Source organism: Balaenoptera physalus (assembly GCF_965194825.1).
Source record: "Balaenoptera physalus genome assembly, chromosome: 12".
NCBI lineage: Eukaryota > Metazoa > Chordata > Mammalia > Artiodactyla > Balaenopteridae > Balaenoptera > Balaenoptera physalus.
This window is the reverse complement of record NC_138897.1, coordinates 78,578,534-78,605,304: the sequence shown is the minus strand read 5'-3', so window position 1 is coordinate 78,605,304 and position 26,771 is coordinate 78,578,534. Positions and strand designations below refer to the sequence as shown.

Below are 26,771 nucleotides of genomic sequence, written 5' to 3'. Positions count from 1 at the left end.
GGCACTAATAGATTCTGCTGTCTCATTTCTCAACCTACTTTCCCTTAACTGATACTTCATGGCTATTGTTAATGTACATTTTTCACCGAGTAATTTTCACAACCCGAACTTGTAACACATCCCAATGACAAACGTCCCCGGTACCAAATCCCCCGTCAGCTGCAATGTCACCCTCATCTCCCCCCACCCCGCCCTCACACCTTGCTCCGACAACCCATACAGTTTTATGATCCCTCTGTCCCAGTTATCACTACTGAACCTTTAAGAATCCAGACGCATTTCAAGTTTAATTGAATAAAATCCTTTGTGTAATAAATTCCGCATGAATGTTACATAAATCAGCGCCTTGGGAGGATTTGTGGCTCACCCCTCCCTTCAGACCAGGCCCACTGGCGATACTGGACCCAGGCTGGTCTGACCTTGCTTAGGGAGAGGACTGAGGCCCCCTTTGCAGCCCGGCCAGGGTGCAGTGTTCATTTGCCTTGACCTCTTACTTTTCTTCTCTGGAGTTCATCGTGGAAGACAGTGCTTGGGCGCAAGCAGAGGCAGGAGGTGAGCTGGCTGGGGACACCAGGATTTGGAAGGTTGGGGGACACCCAGGAACTTTGGGGGTGTCCCGGTGCTCTCCCACTCCACAGATTCACAAACTTCTGATGAAGGCTCTGTGCATCCTCTCCCTAGAGAGACACAAAGACACGTGTTCGCAGTCTGCGTACAACCCTTGGAAGCCCCGGGGAAGAACCTCTGCTCTCAGTTCGCCAGTGCAGCACCCACTTCAGGAGTGAAGCCGTGCACAGGGCTGCCTGCTCCAGCGGCCTCCCTGCTGGCTCTGCGGAGCCCCAGGCTTGTGGTGTGAGAAGGAGCACGGGAGTGTGAGCAACAGTCAGAGCTCGGCATGGGCGTCAGCTTCAGGCAGACGTGGGTCCAAGACCAGCTCTGTTACTTCCTAGCATCACGACTCTGGGCAAGTCGTTCGTCTTCCTTGGACTTGCTTCTTCATCTGTAAAATGGGAATGAAAATCATATCCACCCCACAGGACCACTGGAAGAGTTTAATAAGGCAATGTTTAAAAGGCTTAGCATGCTCCCCCGTCTCATGTTAGCTATTATTATTTTGATTATTATTATTATTTGAAATCAAGTTCCAGCTCTGTCACTTCCTAGCTGAGTCACCTTGAGGGAATCTGTAACCACTCTGAGCCTCAATCTTCAACTTTTATTTTTGGGAACAATGATACCAACTTCCAAGGGTTCAGGAAATATGTCCATGGGCCTGGCACACGGCAGCAGCTCAAAAAAAATAAAATGTAGCTATTTTTGAATCAGGTTTTATCCTTTTTCAAAGCACTTTCAGATAGCTCAGGCCCAGGTGAAGCGCACAGGACCGGGAGCAGCACCTCTGGTTTGTTTAGACTTCCTGAGCCGGTGGGAGATGGGGGCCTCCAGAGGGTCCTGGGCCAGGCCAGCCCAGGGGGATGTAGCTCCCGGAGCAACAGGCCGAAGTGGAAGGGAGGGTGACCCGGTCACAGAACAGCGAGAGCCAAAAGGGATCAGTGCCCGAGGACTCCCTGCGGGCAGCAGCAGAGCCTGGTCTTCGGATTCCCGCAAGGGGCCCTCTTGGGACACAGGCCATGATTGACAAATAACTGGGGCAGAGGAGGAGAAGAGGGGACCTAAACCCGGGAGGACCCCGCTACAAGCTACCTCTCCGAGGAAGGGTGAGCAGCAGGGCAGCTCAGCGTGCACCAGGGCGAAGGCAGCCTGGGGAAGGGATTGAATAAATGGCAGAAAGGCGTCCAGCTGACCCAGGACCTGGGGGTCCTCCCCGCACCAGCTGCTCCCAAGGCACAGACCCTTGGCCCTCGTCTCCGGCCATCTGCAGTGCCCACGTCCCTCCCCAGTGAGCAGGTGCCTTTATTTACGATCACCTTGGAAGGGTCGAGCATCCATATGTTGCTGAGGGTCGTTTATTCTTGTTTATAAAATTTATGGCTTCACCTCGATTACACACTGTCAAAACGGGAAGGATTGGCCCCAAAGTCTCTTGCCGCATGACTGCCTCAGACGTGCGTACATCTGTTAACTCCGTAGGAGCTGTAGAGGGAAATAAGGCTGCCGATAACTCAGAAGCTCGCTGTCCCGTCACGAGGTGTGGGCTACAGGCCTCAAGGAGAGACATCAGGCGCCTACGTGGAAGGGGAGGAGGTCAGGGTCTGCGGGTGGCTGCACGGGGTGGCATCGGGACCCTGGCCTTGCCTGGCAGACGGGCTCTCTCAGGCGCTTTGGGGTGGGGCGTGGAAGGGGAGGAACTTGATTCCTGCAGCCCTCAGGGGTCCGGCTGCAGGACCGGCAGCTGGAGCGAGTTCTAAGCCTGTGGCTCTCCACCTGCAGGTGTCAGCGGGGAGAGAGAAACGCTGACTCCACTGTGGCGGGTGGAGTTAGGTACGACCTCTCAGGAGGGCAATCTGGCAATGCCTATCCAAGTCCTGGAAATGTGCGTCCTTCTGGCCCAGCAATTCCGTGTCTGAGAATTTCTCGGAAGGAAATAGATTCATCAGTGGAGTCACAGGGTTTTTTTTTTCTTTTCAGTGCATGCTGCTCATTACAGAGAAAAACTGGAAACAAATGTCCAACAATAGGGAGCTTATTATTAAAGAAGAAATATTTAACAATAAGGGACTGTAGGAAATATCATAAAGCTACTGAAAATGATGGTGCCTTTATATTTATTACTATGGAAAAGTGTTCACAATCTATTAAGTGGGGAAAAACCCCAAATTATAAAATGATAGGTATAGAATGATCCAAATCCTGTAAAAGAAACATGAATGTAAATATACCATAGAAAAAAGATGCAAGGATTCACTCCATATGTTAATAATGCTTATCTCTAAATCGTGGGATTACTGGGTGGTTTTTACTTACATTTTTGTTTGGATTTTCTAATTTTTTTTTTACAATGTATTTGGGTTAGATTTGACAGAGGCGTACTTGTATAATAAACATGATTGAAAAAGTGTAAAGAAACTGGCAACTGCTTTCCCTGCCTATAATAAATCATCTACCTCCCTTGGGATGTTTGGAGCCAAGAGAACAGCCCAAGGGGAGGGCGCCCACCAGCAGCCAAAGCCACGGGGCCCCCCAAAAACTAGAAGCCTGGAGAGTGTGTCCTGCATTCGTTCTATTGGAGACAGCTGGCTGTTTGGAGTGCAGCCCCTGTGCAGCCTGAATGTGGACGCTTGGCTTCCATTCTAGAACAACAGCTGAGGGAAGAAAAATGATCGCAGCCCCACTGAAGTGCCCCCGGCGGGTAATCACACCAGCTTTTCACAGGATGTTGAGGATGCTGGCATCCTTCTTTCTCCTCCGTTGGTTGCTGCATCTTTAACTTGTACAGAATTTGAGAGTAGACAGTGGACTTTCACATTTAATTATTTTATGAGGTTCTGTCATAAAATAATTTTGTTCTGGATTATCACCCTAACATTAACTGGACAAACTGGCGCCCCATCGGGTAGGGTAATGAATCCTATGTGCCGTAGTCAGCAAGTGGAAAAACCAGCACTCAACCTGGGCTTCCTAGATCAGAATCCAGCTTCCTTTCCCAACTCTATTCTGCTGAGACAGGGCTTATCCCAGGGATGGGCAAGAAATGCCAATTCCAACTGATTGGTAGTGGCTGCCTAAAGGGCTGTGGTAAGGAGCCTGAAGCTGGATCCGATTCAGCAGGAAGGAGTTTGGTAATCCATTAGTAATGTCTGCCATGGCTTCCTAAGGAGGTAATGTAATAAATAATGCGGATTTGATGTTTCTGAATTCCTGGGCCAAATCCCTCACAGATTTCAAAAGGGTGGGGACCTCAGAGGTAGGTATGGGCCTTCAGGCTGCCTAAGGGTTCTCCTAACCCTACAGCTCCCCAAGAGAGCAAACCAGCAGGACAGGGATTTCTCAGGGCTTTGAGACGACACAACAGGGTCACAGATCTTTGAGACCCAAACACTTGTAAGTCTGACTAATTGATCAGTCAGCCCTGATGAGCTCACCAGCAGAATTTAGAATCTGTAATTACATTTCACATTAAAACATGCAAAGTTAAGATTAAAGCCAGTGAGAAGTGGCGTGACACCTCCTGCCCCCAGCCCACCTCCAGCCTCTGCCGCCATCATCCATCCCTCCTCTCGCCAGCAAGCGGGTCTCCTAGGGGCAAGGGCTATAGTTCTGGAAGCCGCTTCCTTGGGCTGTTTTCCTCTCAGTTCCCTCTAAGGCTGTTTCCTGCTGTGCTAGGGACCAGGTCCTGCTCCCCTCCCTGCAGTGCTACATTTAGTTGAGGCAAACGCTTTGTTCAGGGGGACATTTTTGGGTCTCTAATTTACAGTGACCTCCAGCTAAAGACCTCTAAGAAAACACCCACACCCATAATTGAGCAAAGTCGGATCGACTGTCCTGTTGCAACGAGAGAGCGAGCACACAACACAGAGAGCTGCGGGGTGTTTCAGGAACAGGGTGTTAGAAAGGACCTAGAGGATTTGGGCTCGTGTCAGGTGCTTTGGGGAAGGTTCAAGGAAGCAGGGGTAGTTCTATGACAGGGTGTCTTAAGAAACCTCTATAAGGAGGGAGGAATGCATGAGGCTAAAGCTGTAATGGAATACACTGGAGGGTCAGACAGGCACAGCCCCCAACCTGTGTGAGGGGTCAGGGGGAGTGACAATACGACAGGGCAGGGCACCCCTTTATCAGGTACACTCCCAAACCCAACCCTGCCTTTTAGCTCTTTAGCTGGGGACCTGCGCTGCTGTGCAAACTGTCACTTCTCCTGGTTTTGCCAGGACTCAGGGAGACTGAGCTCTGGGGTCCTCAGCAAGTCCTTAAAAATGCTGCAAGGCCTTATTTGCAAAGTGGGCGCAATGTTGTCTGTTTCCTTCAGCCCCCGAGAGGGTAGGTGGGACAGGGGACAGCAGCAGACACAGCGGGCTCTGGACAAGGGACAGAATAGCCCCTGGGGCTTCCCTCAAGCTTGGCCCCTTGGCTAGAAGGCTCTCCCACCCCTCTTCTGCCTGCTCAAACCAGGTAAGGGCTCTGGAGCGTGGCAGACCTGGGTTCAAACCTTGGCTCTGCCTGGGTTCAAACCTTGGCTCTGCCGTTTACTGACGCTGAGACATCAGACAAGGGGCTTACCATCTCTGAACCTCAGTTTTCCCAGCTGTGAAGTGAGCATCCTAGCAGCACCACACTGGAGATAAGTGATGACCGTATGTGCTCACACATGCCCTCCTTGGATTAGTTACGCCTCTTCCCCCACCCCATATCGAGCTCTGCAGGGCAGGGTGGTGCCCACATTCTTCCCTCTGTACCTCCAGCACCGAGCCCAGCCCAGAGCATAGTAGGTCCTGGCTATCTATCTGTTGGATGAATGGACATGAGCCTGAACTCCCTGGCAGTACGGCTTCCTGGGCCAGCTCCTGGCTGGGACACCTGCCAGCTGCCAGGCCCGTCTGGCACCATCTGTAACGGTGACCAAACCACCCAGGCTGCACAGCAGAATGCGGCCCTGCACTGCCCCACTTGGGTGATGGTCCCTTCCCTGGACAGTGTCCCTGGGTGGGCCACAAGCAGGGTGGGGAGTCAGTGGGGCCAGGCCCAGAGGGAAGGCGAAAGGACCATGGAGCCTGACGTCTAGGACAGGTGTCCAGAGCAGCCCAAACTGTCAAGAGGACAAAGTGTCACTGTGTCTCCCCGACCTGTCTCTTTCTGCCTCTAACTTCAGGCTCCCCGGCCTCCCCCTGGAGGCCCCTCTCCTGCAGCTCCCCCTGGGTCTGTTTGCACCCAATGACTTCTAGCCCCCTAGGCTTTGCCACCTCCAGCGCCCCTCACGGCATGGGGTGTCCCGCACGGACCGTTCCCTGTGGCGGCAGTGCTAGTAGTGGTGGAAGGGGGACCTCCGTGGTCTCACAGACGCAGGGCCGAGTCTCACTTCTGGCACTTTTGAGCTGTGTGTCTCATGGCAAGCGAACCCACCTCTCTGAACCTGTGTCCTCATCTGCAGAACAGACCAGCTACACTCCCAGAGCCCAGGGTCCCGGGTCCCCGGGTGGATTAAATGTGACCGCTTGTGCAGAGGGCTGAGCGCAGTGCTGGGCTTGGGCGGAAGCCCGGGGTGTGGCAGCTACCGCCACTACATTTATGGCATGACGCTCCCGCTCCCGTCCTCGGTGATAGATGTGTTCTAGTTCCCACCGTCCACCACCTCCACACCTTCGGTCTGGCTGCTTCCTCTGCCCCAAATGCCTCCCTTCCCATCTCCAAAGTGGAAACCCTCTTTCTAAGTGAAAATAAAAGAACACCTCCTTTACGGCCCCCTCCTGCCTAAACAGATGTGACCCTTCTTCTTTGACCCCCGCACACTACCTGTTACCATGACGATGCTCTTTAAGGCACGACTCACAATGCCCAGTTCTTGGATAAGAAGAGAGAGGTTGGCGAAGGTGGTCAAAGCTCCCGCAGCCAATGAGTGGCCGGGATGGGCCTGGCACCCGTGTCTGTGACCCCACAGTCCATGTGTCCACCCCAGCTGTTCGTGAGGTTCTCAGGACAGATACTACCATCGCTGGGGTGATTCTACTGATGAGGAAAGAAGGTTCAGGGAGCTGGAAACTTACCCAGGGTCACTCAGCTTTTGATGCCAAGTCCAGGGTCTTAGGCTGATCGCTGGGGCTTGGAGGACGACACTCCAACCCTTGCTCCTCAGTGTGGTCTGCGGTGCTGTGCCCCAGCCACACCGGCTGAAGCAGGATCTCCCTGGGGACTCGTGTGCACGTGAGTGTTTTCGACACTCTGCTTTGGCTTCCTCTGTGGCCCAGCTTCAGTGGGGTGTCTTCTGCTGTCGCTGGGTGGATCCGGGCAGTCTGGCTTCTAGGTGGAGGGTCTGTAAACTGACAGACCCACCCCAGTCCCCCCAGATTTCCAAGAGCTGAGAAAACCACAAAGGGAATGCAGCTGTGAGTCCTGAGTTGGGGAGATGCCTGGCCTGAGCGCGCGGGGAAGCGCAGAGCTCGGCCAGGGCTCGGGCAGAGGAGGACCTGCACCCCTGGGGCTGGGCTGAGCGTGGAGCCCAGCTCCTCGGGGTCCTGCTGCCGTCAGTGGAAAACAAAGAGGACGCTGACTCCGACTCGTCCTCCGTGGCATGGTGAGTGCCGCTCGCCTACTTAATGGGAGACCAGGGAAGCAAGGGGCCTCGCCCACAGCCTCCCAGCTGGTGGGAGGCAGAGCTGGAACGCGAACCCAGTTCCAGATGCTCCGAAGCCCTTGCTCTCTCTAGCGTCCTCAGTTAGAGCTGCACTCCGCCGGACTCGGAAGTCAGCTGCCACCTGTTAAGCACATGCTTGTAACAAATGTTAACCATCACGATAATTATAACAAGTGGCTGTTTCATTCTGATTCCATGCTCCAAAGGCTGGAGAAAACCGTGGATCCCGTCTGGGCCTCAGAGCAGCCCCTTCTCAGTGTTACTCAAGTGTCACACTGTGTGGGTGTGTGGCTGTGTGCGCGTGTGTTGGCTGGGGGATGGGGGGCACAAGCCTGGGAACACCTGGGCCAGGATCCTCTGGCTGACGTGCTGTTGCTTGTGTCCTTTCCAGCTCAGCCCCGCGCCGCAGGCAGTGCAGAGGAGGGCGTGTGCTTCTCCCCACTCCGCAGAAGCTCCGCAGAGATCACAGAGGACCCTCTTCCGTGTCATCTCTCGTTATCCTGCTGTCACTGTCGGTAGCACCAGAAGCTACTCTGGAAGCCTGGCCAGGGCCCGACGACCAGGTGCGGGGGCAGCCCGGGTTTCGCAATGTGAAAGGTGAGGAAGGGCAGGAAGAGGGCTGACATCTGAGTGCTGACTCATGCTGGGTGCACATCACGCCACTGAACTCTGGGCACCCCCGCGGTGGCACCAGGACTCCCGGAAGCGCACACAGCCAGGCCGCCCGGTGTGAATCAGAGCAGGAAGTGAGGGACCGGGTTTGCACACGTGCCTGTTTCTTGGAAAAGACACCGAATGAACACTTTCCACAGTTCTCCACCAGCTCTTATCAATTTAAGACATTTCCAGGAAATAAGACTTCAGCCTAAGGGGGGCCCTGGGTCTACACGTTAGCCAGGCTTAGAGACAACCTGCCTGTCCGTACCTCTCACAGTTAGCAGCGTGTATCGGCTACATCGGCAGCACAAACATAGGCTGATGGCTTTGCTGGAGTCAGAAACAGTGGTGACCTGTGTTCCACCTAAATATTCTTAGGCACCTGCAAGTTCTATCAGTGTATTGAATTATCCTCATTTAATAGTAATGGAAAACACCCCACTTGTTTTTCCTAGTTATAAAGACAAACTTTCTCTTTGCAGTGCTAACTTGTAATTAAAAGCCAAAATATCACAGGATAAGGCTTTAGTTTTTTAGGTGGGTGTGTCCCACACTGAAGGCCACTGATGGATGTGGGGGACTCTGCAGAATGTTTTTCCTTTGCAGGATATAAACGCTCTGTGGGAGGGAGCCTGGCATATGCCAATTCCTCTTGGGAGCCCAGGTGGCCCAACTGTCAGGCTTTCAAGACCTCTCTCCTGATGCTCAGATCCTCAGGTGCCCCCTGGCCAGGGGAGGCAGCAAGAACTCACGGGAGGAGCTGGAAAGACTGGCAGGGTTGAGATGGGCTTTCTGCTGAGTGTAAACCTGGGCTTGTGTAACAGGAAGAGACAGGGCCGGCGTGTCCTGCAAATGCGACCCTCAGTAATGGAGGAAAGCCGAATACACCCAGATTACCTGGAAAATCTTACTTTGAGCACTTTTGAATTATCTGGATTCTTTTCAGCAAACACCTGTCACCATTTTACGTTACTGTGGAAGGCGTGTAATCCAGGGTGGAGGCTGCCTGTGGGAAATGCGTGAGAAGGATGGGGAGCACGAAGGGTGCCTACGGGGGCTTTAGCTTTATCTGAAAGGTGACACACTGTCCACCACTGTTGACCCTGGTGAGGCAGTGAGCCCCGGCTGTCTGCTGTATCATCCTCTGTGTCTTCTTCCCACGGTGGGAGCCTGCATGCTCTTTAAGCCCCAGATGCCCCATCTTGAGCTCTCCAGGCACTCGGTTGGAAAGTGCTCCTTTCCGACATAAAAAGCAGAACAAAGCCACTGTGTGCTGAGTACAAATTTAATAAAGCTTTTGTTGTTTTAATCCAAAGTTATCTATGAAAACAAGCTCCACCCCACAACTTTTTAGAGCCATCAAGAGCCATCGAGGTGTCTGTGAACACCACCTAGAAAAGTACAGACTCAGGGTTTCAGATAGTGCAATACTTCCAGCTGTTGAAGTTAAATGAAATTACAAACTACCCCTCCTCGTCAGAAGAACAAAGGCGATGCTGGTGCTTAGGAACCCACTCTCTCTGCATCCCACACTGGCAGACCCCTAGGGAATAAGAATCAAACCTCTTCGTGCAGGTTGACAATCCTTTAGGCACCAGCATAAATGCACCCACCTGTCCAGAGCACAACACGCATGTTTAAAAGGAATTTTCCAAGGAATCGAGTGTTTAAAGATAGTGGCAAGTCCACAGAATCGGAGATTACTGACAAATCTTAATAATAATAAGAGTAATAAATTCCTATCTGTCTTTAAATTCCTTGCCGTCTCCCCATCAAGGTAAAACACGTGCTCTGTTTTGTAGAAGCCTGGGGCTCTAACATGGCCAAACTTGGGCCTGGGCAGGACGCCGGCACCCGGCTGAAACCCTCTGCTGGAGGCCATGGAGACAGGTCCTGCCCGCTTTGCCGCCAACATTAAGGTTCTTTCTGGAAGGTGTTTTGCTATTTGGAAGACAGCTGCGAGCCCTCTGCCGGCTCCTGGCCTCTAGACTGGCTTCAGTCTGGCTGGTGGGGATGCACCGGGAGTGTGGTGAGGTGGGCGAGGGTGGGCGGCTGTCCACACAGAACACTAACGTGGCTTCTGCCTCAACTCCCTGAATCTAGAGTACAGTTCTCGTGATAAAGGTGAAGAATGACGGCAGAAGAGTGCAATGGGCTGGAAGAGAAAACAAAGTGAAAAACCCAAAACCAAAAAACCCGGAGGGCCCGTGAGTCTCCTCAGCCTCGTGAGCCTCCGTCAGTGCAAAGGGCTCCCGGGTTCCCAGCGCTGAGGGAGGACGGGAAACAGACCCATGTTTCTTGGGACTCCTACAATCTACGGAGTAAAGCCACTGCCCACATGGGACAGGTACCTTCAGTTGGTGTTTGTTCCTCACTAGACGACAAGTGTGGCCAACAAGCAGGGGAAAGGCAGCCGCCCTCCCCAGGAATCAGCAGGCTTCGAGTAACAGCTAGCGCCTTCTGGAAACGGAGCTGCTCTTAAGGACCGATGGGTTTTTTTCTCCCAAACCCGGGATGCCAACGTGAGTGCCCAAGACGGGAGCAAGCCGGAAGGGGCTCCCTGGCAGCCCGGCTGCTGGGGACCCGGAGCATCTGAGGTGAGAACGGGCAGAGGACCGCCGCCGAGTGGAACTCGTGGCTCTGAGGTGGGAGCAGCGCCCTGAGCTTCCAGTGCTCCGTGGTCTCACCGGCAGGCACCTCTGCCGCCTGGGAGCAGGTGGGCCTGGCTATCTGGAGAGAGGCTGCTGCGGACGGCACGGAGGCTGAGACTCTGTCGGGTGCATAGAGGCTTGGCGAGGCCTTACCTGAGTAAAGAGTTTTCAGAAACGGAAGGGGAGCATCTCACGTTTGGTCGGCTTCGTGCATTCAGGCCCATGCCCTGAAAACCACTCCGGAGCCTTGGTGTTCCTGGGACTTGTTCATGCATGGCTCGCTCAGAAAGTTAAGGAACAGAAACTCACGAAAAGACCAAATTAACAAAAAGAGAAGCCCCACTGCCATCACAGGCCTCGGCTTCAGGCCACTGTAAAGTAGTAAAGAAGGACCAATGCTGGCGGAATCTGGAGGTTTATTTTCAACACCCCCTTCCTGTTAGTGTCACCTGGAGAGTGCTGGGTAGCTTTGTCACGTGCATCCAAAGTTCTTGAGGCCACAGGGGGGTCTCATGGCTATAGAGAGGGTATGGGGGCCACCGTCCCCTGGCACGTCAGTCATGCTCCCAGGGGAATGCCGCCTCTTGGGGCTGAGGGTGCCTGGGAGCCCAGAGTCTGCGAGGACGGGAGCTAGGAGAGCTCGAAGCCCGTGTTCATGCTGATGGCGTAGCGCAGCTTCTCCCGCAGGACGCTCTTCTTGCTGTAGTTGGGCAGCTTGAGCAGGTTGAAGCAGGTGGAGGAGGTGGGCAGGCGGCCACCTGGCTCCCGCTTGCGGATGGTAAAGAAGCCGCGCAGGACGCTGCCCAGGGTGTCCCCGGTGTCCTGCAAGCACACCCCACAGCCTCAGGTTGGGGGGCGCCTGGAGAGAGGGCTGGACCGGCCCCCTGTGGAGGACAACCAGCCTGGAGAGGTGTGTGCACAGAAGCAAGCACGGCGGAAGCCTGCGTGAAGCAGCACTTGGAAACAGGACCTCTGGTTTAACTGCTAACCATCGGTAAACCAATGTGCAAAGAGCCGGAACACTGTAAAAATGTTATGGTAACAAACTCCTTCCTGACCTTGCCAGCACTGCGGCCTGTGACAGACCGTAACTTGGGGCAGCCGTCCTTAAGTAAGGGGGCTGAGGGTCGTCTAGTGTCACCTAAGAGGAGGGATCGGCGTTGAGGACGGTGGCATTGTGGAAGGCAGCTACACTCAGAGGCCACTGGGTTTTTATGGGGGGTGAGAAACTTATAACAACGGCTACCATCTGAGCACCCACTATGGGTCAGGCTTGTGGCACACAGAACACGATAACCCCTAGGGCGTCCACTCTCCCTCTGCAGAGGAGGGAATGAGGCCGCGTACCCAGGTGGGCACAGCCGGCAGGTGGAGGAGTTGAAGCCTGCGCTTGTCCAATTCCTGAGCCCACGTTCCAACCCCTCTCCCACACTGCCACTCAGACCTGTACCAGCAGCTATGAAAAACGCCCCGCAGGTATTCTTCCCTGAGGGAGTAACGAGAAAGGGACCTCCAGGAGAGCTGAGGCCCCAAAGTGGCCCGCCTGTGCTCCTGGCCCGAGAACCGCGACACCTTCTCACCTGGCCAAGGAGCCCGGCTGCCCGCCCCGTGGATACGACTGGGTAAGCGCCCCACCCAGTAGGTGCAGCAGACACCACCAAGAGGGGCCGGCTCTTCCCCCGCAGCGGTACCTGATCATCCGACACTTCCACACAGCGGATGGAGAAGGGAGGCTTGAGGTAGGCAAATCCCAGGAGGGGGGGCCTGGAGCAGCTGGTCACAAACTGCAACACAAAGCAGGGCCGGGAGTCAGAGTGGGCCTGGCTGACGCCGTCCTCAGGGAGAGACCACACGACAAGAGCACTGGAGAGGGAGAGGGAGAGGGAGAGGGAGAGGGAGGGGGAGAGGGAGAAGCAGAGGGAGAGGGGGAGGGGGAGGGGGAGGGGAGGGAGGAGCCAGCGGGCCCGCTAAGCGTGTCGGGGGAGGCCCGAGCTGAGGGCCGAGGCCAGGGGCACGCACCACACCACCAATCGTGAGCGCTCGCTCTGCACCTGCCTTTCCGCTCGGCTTCTTCGCCACACACAGAGGACGTGCGGGTGGCTCCCTGAGCACGCGTGCCTGCTGGGTTGCCGGGCAGCCCCTGTGAGCTTGCTTCCTAATCTCCTCTCAGCACGCTAACAAAAACCACGCCTCAGGAGCCAGCGGGGCTGAGGGCAGACCAAGGTACTGGAGGCCCCAAATGGGGCCTGTGGGCAGCCAGCCTCGCTTCCTTGCTACACTCTTGGAATTCCTTGCATTTTCCAGACGGCAGCTCCTGTGTCATTTCCCAAAATGACTAGTCCTGCCTGGACAGAGGTATCTACCCACCTGGAAATCCAAGTGCTTAACCTGCACAGGGAAGTCCTAAGAAACCATTCGCTTTCTTTAGTTCAACATTAGCCCAATGCTCTCCCTTCTCTAGGGGATCTAGGGACCTGCTACTTACGACACCGAGCTGTGCTTCAAAACTCCGTGTCAGGCTGAGTGTTTGGGTCTTAAAATAAATATTACCATTTAAACAATGTTATAAATGGTAGTGAGATTCCTGAGACCATCCAAAAAGTTTACGTGTCATGCTTCAAAAACGGTTTTTACAAAAAGTATTGACAAGATATATTACTATCCTAATATCCTGTATTTTCCACCATAAAGACTGCAGCAGCAGCAGATCCTATTTAGAAGCATTTCCACACTGTGCTGTGTCCTCTGTGAACCCGAGCTCAGCTAATCATACCACAGGTGCTGTGTGACTTGACCCGTTTGAAGGATGAGGAAACAGACGCAGGTGAGTCTGTGCCCCTCCCAGTTCAGGCCGATCAGGCCTGCTGCCCGCTGCCAGCCAGAGCTGGTCCAGGGAGGGAGGGGCGGTCAGTCTCCTGGGACAGGAGGAGGATTGGAGGGCAGGGAGAGCCTTGGGGCTCTGCTATCATTATATTTAAAGAAAGTACAGTCACATTCTCTCCTGTACAACAGTTCTGTGGCTTCCCCCTGGCTCTGGGGCTGTCTGCAGCCACAGAAAAGGGCAGGCACAGGACAAGGAACTGCAGGTGTGGTGACAGGCCACCCAGAGACATAAACATGCCTGCTGTGTGGGGCACTGACCACGTGGTTAGGAGAGACCGGCTTTCCTCTTTCAAGGAGAGGGGGGTAAGCAGCTCTACAGGTTGGCAGAGACTGTTATGCCTACAAGAGGTCCTGCCGGAAAAACTGATTCTCTTGAGAATCAACTTCTGGAATTATGTCCCCCTGCACATATAGGTAACATATGAAATACCTTCAGAAACATGGCTCTCTCGTCGGGCGTGAAGTCAGAGGCCAGGATATCCCAGAGCCAGATAATGACCCTGTGACTTCCATGGAAACCACCGTAGTACACTGTGTGCTTCCTGAAAACAATGCAGACAAGGGCTCAACCACACATTCTGACGGGCGCTTACAGACACAGGCAGGCATGGAATTTAGACAAGCGGCACAGCAAACTCTGGCCAGCCTGGGTGACGACAAACTTCTCTTAAGCCAGAAGTTCATGCCTTAGTAACCCCAGGTCCCGGAAGCTCAGTGGGTGGAGCGTTGCACTGTAGGCCCTGTTGTTTCCCAGCAGAAGCCGACAGGAGACCCTGCACCACTGTTTCCTAGGACTTTGGAGAGCCCCACGGGCCTCAAGCTCTGCTTCTGCTTCTCAGTCTCCAGGCAGACAAGGGCTTGAGCTTTTCTTCCAAAGCAACTCACCCAGAGATCAGGGAGGAGGAGTCCATCTGGAGACAGGACCCTGAAAACTCTCCAAAAGGAACCCAGCAAAGGAGCAGCTTGCTTTCTTGGAGGCCTAAGAATTTCAACCTTGCCCCTGCACTCACTCCTTACTTTAAATCTTCCAGATCGATCTCAGCATTGTCCCCGGAGATGAGTCGCTGTAGCTCAGGGGTCGAGAACATCCGGGTCCACTCAGGTTTGATGATGGAACGGAATCCACTAATGAGGGCAGCTGTCTGGTTCTTGATTTGAGTGTGCATTCGAAAGTGGGCCATCAGATGGATGTAGCTAATTCTGTTGCCAACAAGGGAAAACAACGGAAATTAACAGGACAGGGTGGGCGGTTGCTGATGGGCTGAAAGATTGAGTCCAATCAGTTCTGAACCATTTTACAAAAACACAAATAGCACCAGAGCACTTCACCAGAACAAGGGCGATGAGGATGACAGCCCTCCTGAACGGCCCACGGTGTGCCACTGTGAAAGCGTTAGTGTCAAGGGCGTCACCCCATGCACTCCTCCCGAAAGCCAGTGGGTCAGACGTTGGGGTAACCTCACTGTCAAGAATCAAAGTGAGACATTCTCCAGCTAAGGAGAGGGCCCTTCTTAGGACAAAGGGACTTTTATTTAACTTCATCCTTTTGGACATAAACCAATTAAGATACTGTTCAGTCCTCCAGAGAAAAACTGTTTCATGTTGAAACTCAACCAAAACCTTGCTAGACTGGACAAGGAGTCTAGGCCATGAGAAGGTAAGGCTGCGGAAAGCTTTAACCACATGCAGCTGGCTGACGATTAGGCTTAACGAGGAAGTTGGAGCACTAACAACGGTTCCAAGCAGCCGGTCTTCCAGGTCTGCTTTCACCAACACAAGTAGTTCATCTGCAGCTGCACGGCACAATGCAACGCTTCCGCCCAGGTGAAATCCCTTTTCACAGGCTTGCCAGCATTGCTGATTTCTTAGCAAACCATTTACTCAGATGAAAGAATGTGAGCCCAGCCCAGGTGTTAGTACAGTCCAAATAAATCTGTTTTACCCCACGATGCTCAGATCTGAGTTACTGACCCGGAAAATATGCCTATTTAAAAGAAGCTTCCAGTGGCAAGCTTGCACACTGATATACTTAAATATGATTTTTTTTTTTCTATCACTGCTATTCCTTTCATGTACTCGTTGAAGCAGGTGACTAATACTGTTCCATTTTACCAAAAGAGGGAGGGAGCCTCGGAGACTTTCCCATCGAACACCCAGGAAGTGCAAGCTCAAGTATCACTCTGCAGGAGCAGGTCCTGGTGATGTCAGGCCTTTTAAGAGTCTGCAGAGGGGCTTCCCTGGTGGCACAGTGGTTGAGAATCCGCCTGCCAATGCAGGGGACACGGGTTCGAGCCCTGGTCTGGGAAGATCCCACATGCCGCGGAGCAACTAGGCCCGTGAGCCACAATCACTGAGCCTGCGCGTCTGGAGCCTGTGCTCCGCAACAAGAGAGGCCGCGATGGTGAGAGGCCCGCGCACCGCGATGAAGAGTGGCCCCCACTTGCCACAACTAGAGAAAGCCCTCGCACAGAAACGAAGACCCAACACAGCTAAAAATAAATAAATAAATAAAATAAATAAACCCAAAAGTTTAAAAAAAAAAAGAGTCTGCAGAACTGAACGTCCTTGCCCTTATACTGAGGTTTTATGCTAAGAACACGTAAGAGTTTGTGAAATGACTTTCCAGGTAGGTTTCCAGGCAGGACAGGAACCTCACTCCAACCCAGGCTGCATCAACCCACCTCCCCTGGCTGCTGTACATACGGCTCCTACCATCATCCCTGTGCCATGCCTGGCAAAACAGGGCCCATCTGAGGGTAACATACCTGATGATGGTGACATCACTGCTTTCATTTATTAAGGGCCTCCTTTGAGCCAGACATCCTGGAAGGTACTTTACATGCGTTCTCATGTGAAACCCTCTGAAGGGATGATTCCAGGCACATGGTGGGCAGGCTCAGGACCCACCCTGCTCTCTGACACCCCCAAGCAGCTTCCACCCACCCTGTGGCCCCTGTTCTTTCTCGGCTGTCACTCTAAGGCCCCATGGCCAAGAGTCAAAATGGGTGTATTTCAATCATGATGAGAATTGGGTCTGCTCTCCTGACTATTCTGACAGTCTAAATAAAAGCTCCCCGAGCGCGTGGACTGACTGATCCGACCCGAGAGGGACATGATGCTTGGGGACAGCATCTGATCCAAATGACTCACCGGGTAGGACTAAGCTCTCACCTGTCACTGAAGAGAGTGATGCTCAGATTAACAGTTCAGATGCTCAGCTGAGCCCAGTGGCAGGAGATTGACAGATTGACAAAAGGGCCAGTATCTACTCCTTGAGCCGGGTCCTACTGTTTAATTAGGTGAGTACAGGGCTGGGTGGAGACACGCATGGAGGGGCTTTGCTTTGAGGGACCATTTATGATAGATTCCTAAAAGCCTGTTATCTGTGACAAGAACTGCTGGGCCTCAGGGTCTCCCCACGTCTGAGGACCTGTCTGCTGCATCTGAATTCATCACTGTGTCTTCTCAAGAACAGTGTTTTGTACAACTGCCACACACCCTCATTCCAAAATGATCTGCCCCTCCAAGGAGTCTTTCCGCCTCCGTGCCCTCTGGGTTCAGGACTTCGTGCCCGACCGGCTCAGAATCCATCTGTCTGCATCTAGAGCCGTCATTAAATTCCTAGGAACACCACGGCCTGGGTGCCTCTGACCTTAGAAGTGCTATTGCAAAATATAAATTGTCAATTCTTATTTTGCAAATCGAATTTAATACGATTTCGGCCTATGAACCTGTAACCAGGAAATTCCATTATGATATTTACGGTCTCTTTCTACTTCAATTTATCTTACTAAATTCTCCAAGTAAGCCCAGACGGCCAGAATGAAGTCTTTTCAAGTGGTGACCTTAAAAATCTAATTGCCATACTCACTTATTTTCATTTGTAACAGGAATGGTCTTCCCTCCAGGAATCAGTTCATGGCACACAAGCTGGGGGAGAGGAAGGGGAATAATTACTCAAGAGAATTCTAATGAGAAAATAAAGCTTCCTGAAGATGAAAGGGCCTGATGCCGACATCCATAATAACGAAAGAGGAAGATGAGACGTGTTTGGGAACAATCATTTTCACAAAAAGCCAGGGCTTAAGTATCAACAAGCCGGCCCTGCGTGATCAAGATGACAGGTTCCTTCTCATCTGATCCTCGTTCAAACGTGTGTATTAAGGCTCCGGGGTGTCGTGGAGGGGAACGTGTCAGCAGTGAAGAGCGCAGGAGGGCGGATAAATAAACACTGGTACAACCACACCTTGGAATACCGTGGCGCTATTAAAAGATATGATGAAAAAGTACATTTCTTGAAAAGGTGGGGGGAAAGAGCAGATTATATAACAGCAGGCAAGGTATGCAAAAAATTATATATGTGCCCAGGGAGAAAAAGCCTCAGGCCACATGTTAACAGTGGCGCTCTCCAGGCACCAGCACTATAGGTGGTTTTCACTTTCACCTTTATGCTTTTATTGTAGCTGAATTTTTGGTTAGAAGTTTGCATTACTTTTATAGTCAGCACCTTTATGCTTTTATTGTAGCTGAATTTTTGGTTAGAAGTTTGCATTACTTTTATAGTCAGGACAGAAAATTAAGAATGTCGGGAAGAAGTCTCAAAATCTGATTAAAGATTCAAAAACGCTATAGAATCAACTGCTTTCCTCAACTTCAAGAAGTCTTGTGGGTCGCCTAAAAATCAAAGAATGCATCATTTCAAAGCTAATTTTAATAGAAATTCTACTAACATAATATACTGTAACTCTAGAGACCTGGAAAGGAGTAACGGTGCCCTCTAGTCCCACTGCTATCAACATCTCGGGGCTGACGCCGCAGGAGTTAAAGCTGGATGGCCCTTAGGAATGCCCAGCCTGGTGTTTCCCACAATAGGTTCCAGGGAACTCCTGGTCTGTGCACCACTACCTGGAGAATCTCTCTGTGAGGTGGTGTGCCCTCCCTGAAAGAGGAGTCCTGTGACCACGTGAGCTGGGGAAGGTTGGGGTAACACAACCACAGCAGGCTTCTTTCTCATGGGCTTCTTAGGGCCCCACGTGCCAGCGTGCTCAGCGGCTCTTCAGGAGGAGGACAGGGCGTGCGGTCTAGAGGGCGTCTGGTGACACTGGTCCCAGCAAGGACTCATTCGGCAAGTGGCATTTGTTGAGATAAGGAAAGTGTGGCTCAGGGAGACTGAGTGACCTCGCCGAGGCCCTGGGAAGCCGGCCCTGTACTACGAGCTCCAGAGCAGCCCTAACACCACGTGCACACTGGGGCTCATGCAGGGGTCCGGGGATGCAAATGGAGGGGCTGGGAGCCCTGCAAGGAAAATCAGGGCAGAGAAAGTCTGGGGGAAGCCCCTCTGCTGCCATGACTTCAAGGGTCTTTTTTCCCTGCTCCGCTCTCCATGCCGAGGCGGAGCAAGGACAGGATTCTGTTAGAGGCACGCCCTGTCAGGTGGTTCCTTCCCCGTGTCTCAGTCATGATCCTCTGGAACAGCTAATCCTCACCATGGTAACGAAAAGCAGTGTACAAAGTAGGAGTCACAGCTTCCATCAGAAATGACCCCAAAGTGCCCTGGAAGCAGAGCAGGGTCTCTGTGGGAGCTCTCTGGGTGGTGAGCAGGCCAAGGCCAGGTCAGCTGGGAAGGGGAGGGGAGCGCCCTCCCTCCTGGCAGGATAGCAAAGGGGCTGGGGAGGCAGAGAAGGGTGGACAGACAGACAGACAGAGCCCCAGTCTGTGGGTCTCCTGGGGAAAACACCCAGAGTAGGGCAGGTCTTAGGAAGCCAAAGGAGGGAGGCGGAAGAAGGTTCGGCCAGAGGCCCACCTACCTGACCCATGACATCCTCATCATATGACAGTGTCAGGCCCAAGTCAGCAATGTCCCCATCGTACCGCTAAAGCAACAGAGAAAGGGACAATGTAGAGGCCAAGGAGTGCTACATCCTTGAAGGTTTTAACACTCCCTGCCTATGACATCGGCTTGGGCAGCTACCACTATGGCTGCCGTATAACTTGAAACAAAGGAAAAGGCCACTCATCACCTGGAGGAAGGAGGCTGTGGGCATCAGTCCCGGGAGGAAGTGCTCAGCAGGGGACAGGAGGCCCTGCAGTGGCTAAGGAGTGCGCCACTTCCCCACAGCAGGAAACCCCACTCCACCCCATGACGACGGGGTACAGCTGAACCCCACGGGGCGTCACTTGGCTGAGTTCACACCGGCACTCAGCTAAGCCGTGCCGCCTTCCACACTGACCTTAATGGAAGTGAGGTTTTTATAGAACTCGGAGTCCAGAGAAGGCAGTTCATCCACAGAGCTGTAGAAGACACTGTGGTGGTGCCCGAGCAGCTGGCTCAGGAAGAAGGATGCAAAGGGCACGTCCACCACAATCCCCTGCCAGAGAGGAGACAGGAGCTGCCACCTGCCGCCCAGAAGCCCGTCTCGGTGATCTCATCCGGGGCGGCTCGGGCTGCAGACGGGGCTCCGAGGGCGCCAATGACATCTCTAGACTTCCTAAATTTTCAATCTGGAGAGCAATACCTCCCTACCACCTAAACACAGTCGAGCGCCTCCTGCGGACATTACCACATAGTGGTTAAGGGCCCAGGCTTTGCAGCTGCACAGCTCAGGGATCACATCCCAGCTCCGCTGCTGCTAGGCCACGGGGCATTGGCTTTATCATCTGTAAATGGGGACCAGAACAGCCTCAGTTTTAAGGGTTAAACGAGCAAGGTGGGGAAAGTTTCCAGGAGGAAGGGATAGCTGAGCAGGCCTTCAGTACAAGGCTCACAGGTGCCCTCCAGGGCTGGAACAGAGGTCTGTCTGGCCCCAGCACGGGGTGTGAAGGAGGGGGTGAGCGAGAAGGCCAGGGAGGCAAACAGGGCAGATCAGGAAGAGCTCACAAGCCTCCTGCAGTCTGGATTCTATCCGGAGGGCAGCAGGCAGCCCTGGGAGGGCTCTCCGCACGGCTACTTCCTGTGGGGAACGGCCTGGAGGCAGGGACACGCAGGGACACAGCCCGGAAGCCCTTGCACAACGCCAGGAACTTCAGACAGACTGTACTGGGTGGAGAGAGGTGTGCGGGCTGGAGAGACTGCGAAGGGAGAGCCAATCAAACCCCACGACGGGCCTGTCCTGAGGACGAGGGTGAAGTGAGTTAACACAGGCCACTCCTCATCAGGACCCACGAGGTCCTTATTGCCGGAGAGGGAGGAGACGGAGACTAGGCCCAGGAAGTGGGGGAGGACATTTACAAAGCGAGGAAGTGGTGTTTTTCAGCTGGCCCAGCCTCTCCTGGGTCTCATCACAGCTACACGGTCAAAGGAAAAACACGGCATATGCCCAGGCAGGGCCTCATGGGTTTTTTTGTTTTGTTTTTTTGTTTTGTTTTGTTTTTTTTGTAAAAAAGGGGAATCAACTGAGAAATTGTCTCCATTTTGCAGATGTGGAAACAGAAGCACAGAGAATGAGCCCAGGCCACCCAACCAGTCCAGGGCAGGAGGAGGCCTGGAGGGTGCTTGGACTCCGATGGGGCACCTGACATCATCACAGCAAGGGCTGAGGCCGTGGACCGGGGCTGTTTACACAGAGAGAACGATGGACTAGTCAAGAGTCACAGTATGTTCACCCCACATGACCTCCTCTCTCAGCCTGGCCCGCTATAGCTTCTTTGCCTCTGGAAGGCATCCTGGCCTCCCTGGGCTTTGTGATGGGTGTGACACGAGCACTACTCAGGTGGCGGCCGCTGGGGGTGAGGCAGGGTGGGGAGGGACTGGTCCCCTGCGGCTCTGGAGTCCGCTGTGAGGCCACAGGGACAGGCTGCTGATGAGCTCAAGCTGGAGCTTTACTTCCTTCCTGGGGAGCAGGGTCCTAAAGGCAGAGGGTAAAGCGCCACCTGGAAGCAGTCCTGCCAGTTGGTGGGCTCTCAGGGGAGAGGGACCAGGAGCCGGGAGGGCGCGCCCAGAGCCTGCGGAAGGCCCCACCACCCTGACCCCACGACAGTGGGAGTAGAAGCTCAGACACCCTTCCTCCTATTAACAGTGAGGATGGCAGCTCCGACGTCCCCCGTGACCAGCTGCCTGCCACCATGGGAGATGTTTACCTTATTACCTCATTGACCACCTACAGCAAGCCCGTAACGTAGCTCTGCTATCGCCCTTCACTGACACCAACACGGCTGGCGCTGGCTCCTGTCCCCCTCTCCTCGCCTTTATCCTTGTGACAGGTAGTTGCCACTGTGTACCTGGTCACTTACATGTATACGAAGCCCGCGGTACTTAGAACATTTTATTTTCCATTCCTGTTCACTGGTTCTTAACGTGCCTACCTCATACACAGCTTTCCCCAGCATCTTGCCCACAAACTCAAAGAGCTGCAGGTAATTCTCATGAATGTAGGACGTGGGCGAAGGGTAGAGTCTCTCGTCCCCACTGGTCGTCTGCAAGGCAAAAGGACGGGTAAGGGCAGGGAAGTTAAATGCCTTGCAACGAGCAAGGCCTTCACTTCTCATCTGTCACCTCGAATCTGGCTGCCGTCAACCACGCTCTCGTGCCCTTTAAATACCTTGAACAGGTTGAGCGCCGGGTCAAACACCCTCTTGATGATCTCTTCCAAGAACTCCTTGAAAACGCCATCTTGATCAATCCCTGCCTCGTCCACCCCGAGGTCATTGACAAACTTCACGCGGATGACGCCCTTCATGGCGTGCTGGGAGAGCTGCCGAAGTTGCTCGTAGCCATCCTGCCAGGGGCAGAATTATAGCCCATTAGGAACCCAAGGCCCCCTGCATAATTCAGGGCTCCCTGCTCAAAGCTCCCTCTCCCCTGTGGGAAGCCTTCCCAGTGTAATTACTAAATGTGTCAGGACGCACAGGTGCATGAGGAGAGCCAGCAGTTTTCACTTGCTTCTAGATGAGAGCCTGTTAAAAGAAAAACTCATTTTGGGGATGTGACTTTACCACTCTTTGGCAAGGGGAGACTGCCCTCAGGAAGATGCAGAGCAGTGAGATGGAGAGATTAGACAAGATGAGTCACGACAAGCTCTCGGTCATCAGACAGGACGGAAGACACTGAGACAAGATGAAAGCTCTAAGATGAAAAATCACAGTAGCCCCCCACCACTCAACTCCTGGTACCTTTCCCCAGATCATGAAAGGCTATGAGTCATGCTGGGAAATTTAGGTTATTTCCTGAGGGCGCTGGGGAGCCACAGAAGAGTTCAGGCAGAGAGTCACATGGCTGGCTTTCTGTCTTAGGAAGATCTTTCTGTTGGAAGGAAAGCAGAGGGATGGCAGGAAGCAGGGAGATGGGTGTCAGGAGTGCTGCTGGGCCTGGAGGAGGGCAGAAGCAGTGGAAAGAGAGGCCTCAGCACCTCCGGCTTGTGGTCGGCTCCCTTGAGACACACAGCCACTGGGCATGTCTCCCCGTCCAGAAAGCTAGGACAAGACTCTGGAGCTCTCCTGCTAAATCATCGTGCACAGTCTATCTCTTGATTCTGATCTGTCGAGGCCTTCCTGGCTCCAGAGCCTGTCCTCAAATGTATTCCTGGCAGGTGGGTGCTGACGGGTAAGCTGCTTAGGCTTTCATTTCAGAGCAGTGATTATAAAAAACCGTGCTTAGAACACGATAGGGCCCAGGGAGGAGTACTTTGGCCCAGCCTGAGAGGCCCCATAACCAGGGTCAAACCGATGTCTTTAGATACTGTCACAGAATAGGTTACAAATCAGCTGCCACGTCCTATTGTGGCCACCCCACATTCCTCCCCTCAGGCACAAGTGCAGTGCTCTGAGATGCTCTGTTGACATCAGACAGGCCATCTCCACAGCACCCACTCACCTGCCAGTCTGGTTCCTTGTCACAAAGCAAATGAGGCCAGTATGGCAAGACCTGTTTTGGGGAACCCTTGCTGCCTTCCCGCCGATCATGTTTTCCTTGTGCTCACCTACTGATGCAAAGGCCTGTGCCATGGTGGCTACCCATCTCATTTAGGAGTTAGGTTCCGAAGTTAGTGAGCAGAGAAAAAAAACTACCTCTGAAGTCCCCTAAGTCACCGGAAGGAATAAGAACATGGTTTTGAGTGTACAATCCTGAAAAGTACATATTTTATGCACATGAAATATGAAAATCATTAAGTTAGACGAAAAGGAGAGAAAAACAGGGAGTCACCAGGCAGCTGCTGCAGCATTTCAATCATTCTGCCTAAATGTAAGGTAATTATCTTGGCACTGAGTGGGGACGGGGAGAGAATTCTAACATGCTCCTGCCTGCTGGACTGCCTCCATTCTGCTTTAAAATGATGCTTCCCTAACCTTAGCACGTGTTAGGAGGTATGTCAGTGTCATGCAGATTAAACGAGATGGTCCATGTGAAAGCTCTTAGCAAGTGGTCAAGCTCATGGCAGGCGCTCCAGGAATGTTTGCTGGACTCAAATCTCAGTTTTGCTGGATCAGCCCCACTTTACCCTCCCTTTGAAACCCTGTAGAGAGGAATTTGCTGCCCACCTCCTCTGACATACTTCCTGTTGCACCCCACTGCCCTCTCTGGAGGATTCTGTATCTGTGCCCCGGGGGAAGGTGAGAGGGGGACTGGGCGTTCCTCTTCTCTTCTGCATCTCAAACAGCGGATGCACAGAACACTGACAGGGGACGGGAGAACCGGCTTCCAGGCCCAGCTCTGTCACTGACACCTGAGTGACCCTGAATTCCTCTGGCCTCAGTCCTGCCTTTGACGGGGTGAGGGGAAAGGGATGAGCAAGGGTGTGTCCACGGCTCCTTCTAGTTCTGCAATGCTGGTGTTCTGGCCCCCGTTCACCCCCTGTGAGGAGAGGCCTTCCTGCAGGGCTTTGGACCATCACCTGGAAGCCTAATACACAAGCCTCACCTTCAGTACAAACCATAAAAAAGGGGACAGAATAAAAGCCCAGGATATCATGGGTCAAATATCGGCTTTTTGATGCCCCCTTGTGTCCTAATCAAGCAAAGGCCACTGGGCTCTCAAGTTCTGATACCCAAACCACTGAATCGTGAGAACTGGGGTAACTGAATCAATGACCCTCTCTCCTTCCTAATTCAGTATGAACACCAGTGATCAATTTCATGACAGGATCTATCCCAATGGAACGTAAAGACGAAAACAGACTTTGCCTAAAATCTAAGACAGACATCCTTCCTTTGACGTCCCTGTGGGATGTGTTTAAAAAAGCTGGCCCAGGGTAAGCGGGTGTCTGGTAAATCTCCCAGTGACACTTGAGGAGGGCGTCGGGGATTCTGTCACTCTCAGGAGACACCACAGTTTCCACCACCCAGACTCCCCGTTGTGCTGGCCACATGGGAGTGGGTATGACGGGCGGTGGGATGGAGGAGTTTAAGAGACAGGAAAGGTGCATCTGGGTCCAACAAAGAAAGTGCTGGAGAAGTGAGATCCTACAACACAACTGGGCTTTTTTTTCTTTGAGTCAAAGCAGAGGTTGCAAACTGGTGGCCAGCAAGTTGAATCTGATAGGCAGACAGGTGTTATCTGACCTTCCAGGTACTTTACAAAAACTGACTAGTTCACAACACAAAGGATCTGTGGATTTCACACAAAACCCTAAATTTTGGTCTTTTCTTAACAAGCCGGAGCATTATAGAGCCCAAATCTCCACAAGGCAATACTCAGGTGGCCTCTTTTAGAGGCATGTGCTCTCCACCTGCCTACCCTCTCCTGCGCCCCAACACTGAGGCTGGTTGTCACTTGTCATTTATCAACTCACTCGTGAGGTCAGTCCAAGGGCTGTGTTTCAAGAAAAACGGGAGCAAGCAGTGGAAGTGGAGAATATTTCTATTCGTTTAGCATGCAAACAAAATGCCCCTGTGCCGAGACACTCTCAGCCAGCGTTACTCATCTCCATGACTGGCAGGGCCCCTGGGGGCACTTACATTTCTTATCCCTACTTTTGAGAATGTCAAAATCATCTGTTCACCACCTGCTGCCTTTCCCCGGCAGCTGTCAGTGTCAATCACCAGTGGTCAGAGAACTTAAACAAGTTCTCCAGGAGCGACAAACACAGCACAGATGCCCCGAGGCAGAAATGAGAACGCGTGGGGAGGAAGGGCTGCTGCCGATGCCGTTTGCTGGTGGCTGGCGATGCGGCCCCGTGCTGTCCTGGGATCCCCTGACTGTTCTATGCTGCAGAACATGCCGATGAGGAACTGTGGCTGGAGTGTGATGAAAGGCAAGAGAGCAAGCATGGGCAAATCAACGAAGCCAAGCCGCTCCTGGGAATGGGGACATGGGGCTCAATCACCACACGTGCACATACACTGCACAACGCCGGAGGAGCGTGTGGCAGGCACGGTGCAGACACTACAGGTGCGTGCATTTATTATGACAATGTTCAGGGTCTTGTTCCAGCAAAATCAACATATCATGACAACTTCCTGACATACGGAGGACAGTGTCCTGAGGACAGGCACCTATTTCAAAGTCACACAAAGTCGCTGCATGGGAGGAACCCTGGACGCTGGGTTTGGCGTAAGTGGGCCACTTCACGTGCATCTCCTAAGTTTATGTCCAAAAAGAACGTGTAGCTCTGTGATCGATGTATTTCCCAGAATGGCTCAGTAACTTAACACCCGCACTCCAGCCTCCACACTCACAGCTGGGCGGCTGGGCAAAGAGCTTGCCAGGACAGACAGAGTCTGCACAGATATAAGCGTGTCTGTCCTCATTTCAGAGGCACAGAGTGTTGGCCGCTCTCACCTCGTGGGGTAAAGGGAGGGAAACGCTGCGCTGGGGTCTCCAGAACTGAGGGCGTGTTTAATCAAGCAGTGCTCAGAGCAGCTGGCAGGACAAACAGGCCCTTCCTGCACCCACAGCCCTGGCTGCAGTGTCATTAGATCAAGGAGTGATAAGCACAGTTCAGAGGCAACAGGTCACCCACCAGAAACCCTACAGTTTACAGAGCGCACCCTGCAACAGGCTTCTCACCTCCAACATCCGGGACCGGCGGATGGTGATGTGAGTGACATGAGGGGAGGCGGAGCTGGTTTCCACAAGCCCCAGTTTCTCCTTCTCCTTGGTCACCATGTTTCGGAACAGGAGAACTCTCTGAAATGAGCAAAGGCGAGACCGATAAAGGGGTCAGCAACTGAGGACCCCCTGAAACACACTGTACAAGATCAATGAAATGGGAGCACGTGAGAGGCTCCCAGAATGGGACGCTCTGATGTGTGCTGCAGGTTAGAAGTGTTTTGTGAGGACAGTAAGCATCCCCCCAAACGCTCTTGGGAATTAGAAATATAGCTGAATACATGCCAAGGGGAAAGGTTCCAGAAAGAGTGGTCCGGCTGCAGCCAGAGCCCAGCTAAGAACAGTCTGGGAGAAA

The 26,771-nt window shown here is 53.1% G+C and overlaps 1 protein-coding gene across 7 annotated transcripts in view; it reads right to left on the bottom strand.

Moving 5' to 3' along the window:
• Nucleotides 1–260: 260 nt before the first annotated feature.
• The window catches only part of UBE3B (ubiquitin protein ligase E3B), a 64,600-nt gene continuing 38,089 nt past the window's right edge, over nt 261–26,771 (bottom strand). For 3 of the 7 annotated variants that reach the window (XM_082417392.1, XM_082417391.1, XM_082417393.1), the window contains 10 exons: nt 26,375–26,494; nt 21,972–22,148; nt 21,736–21,846; nt 19,665–19,802; nt 19,242–19,307; nt 17,306–17,364; nt 14,452–14,634; nt 13,865–13,976; nt 12,243–12,335; nt 9,168–11,373 (listed from right to left, as the gene is read on the bottom strand). In XM_082417392.1, the coding sequence (XP_082273518.1) occupies nt 11,182–11,373; nt 12,243–12,335; nt 13,865–13,976; nt 14,452–14,634; nt 17,306–17,364; nt 19,242–19,307; nt 19,665–19,802; nt 21,736–21,846; nt 21,972–22,148; nt 26,375–26,494 (1,251 nt within the window). In that variant the 3' untranslated portion in view covers nt 9,168–11,181. Of the gene's footprint in view, nt 1,001–1,928; nt 2,095–6,656; nt 7,365–9,167; nt 11,374–11,393; nt 11,574–12,242; nt 12,336–13,864; nt 13,977–14,451; nt 14,635–17,305; nt 17,365–19,241; nt 19,308–19,664; nt 19,803–21,735; nt 21,847–21,971; nt 22,149–26,374; nt 26,495–26,771 lie in introns of those variants that run through there. The other 4 variants (XR_014251842.1, XR_014251841.1, XR_014251843.1 and 1 more) reach the window with 4 other exon arrangements.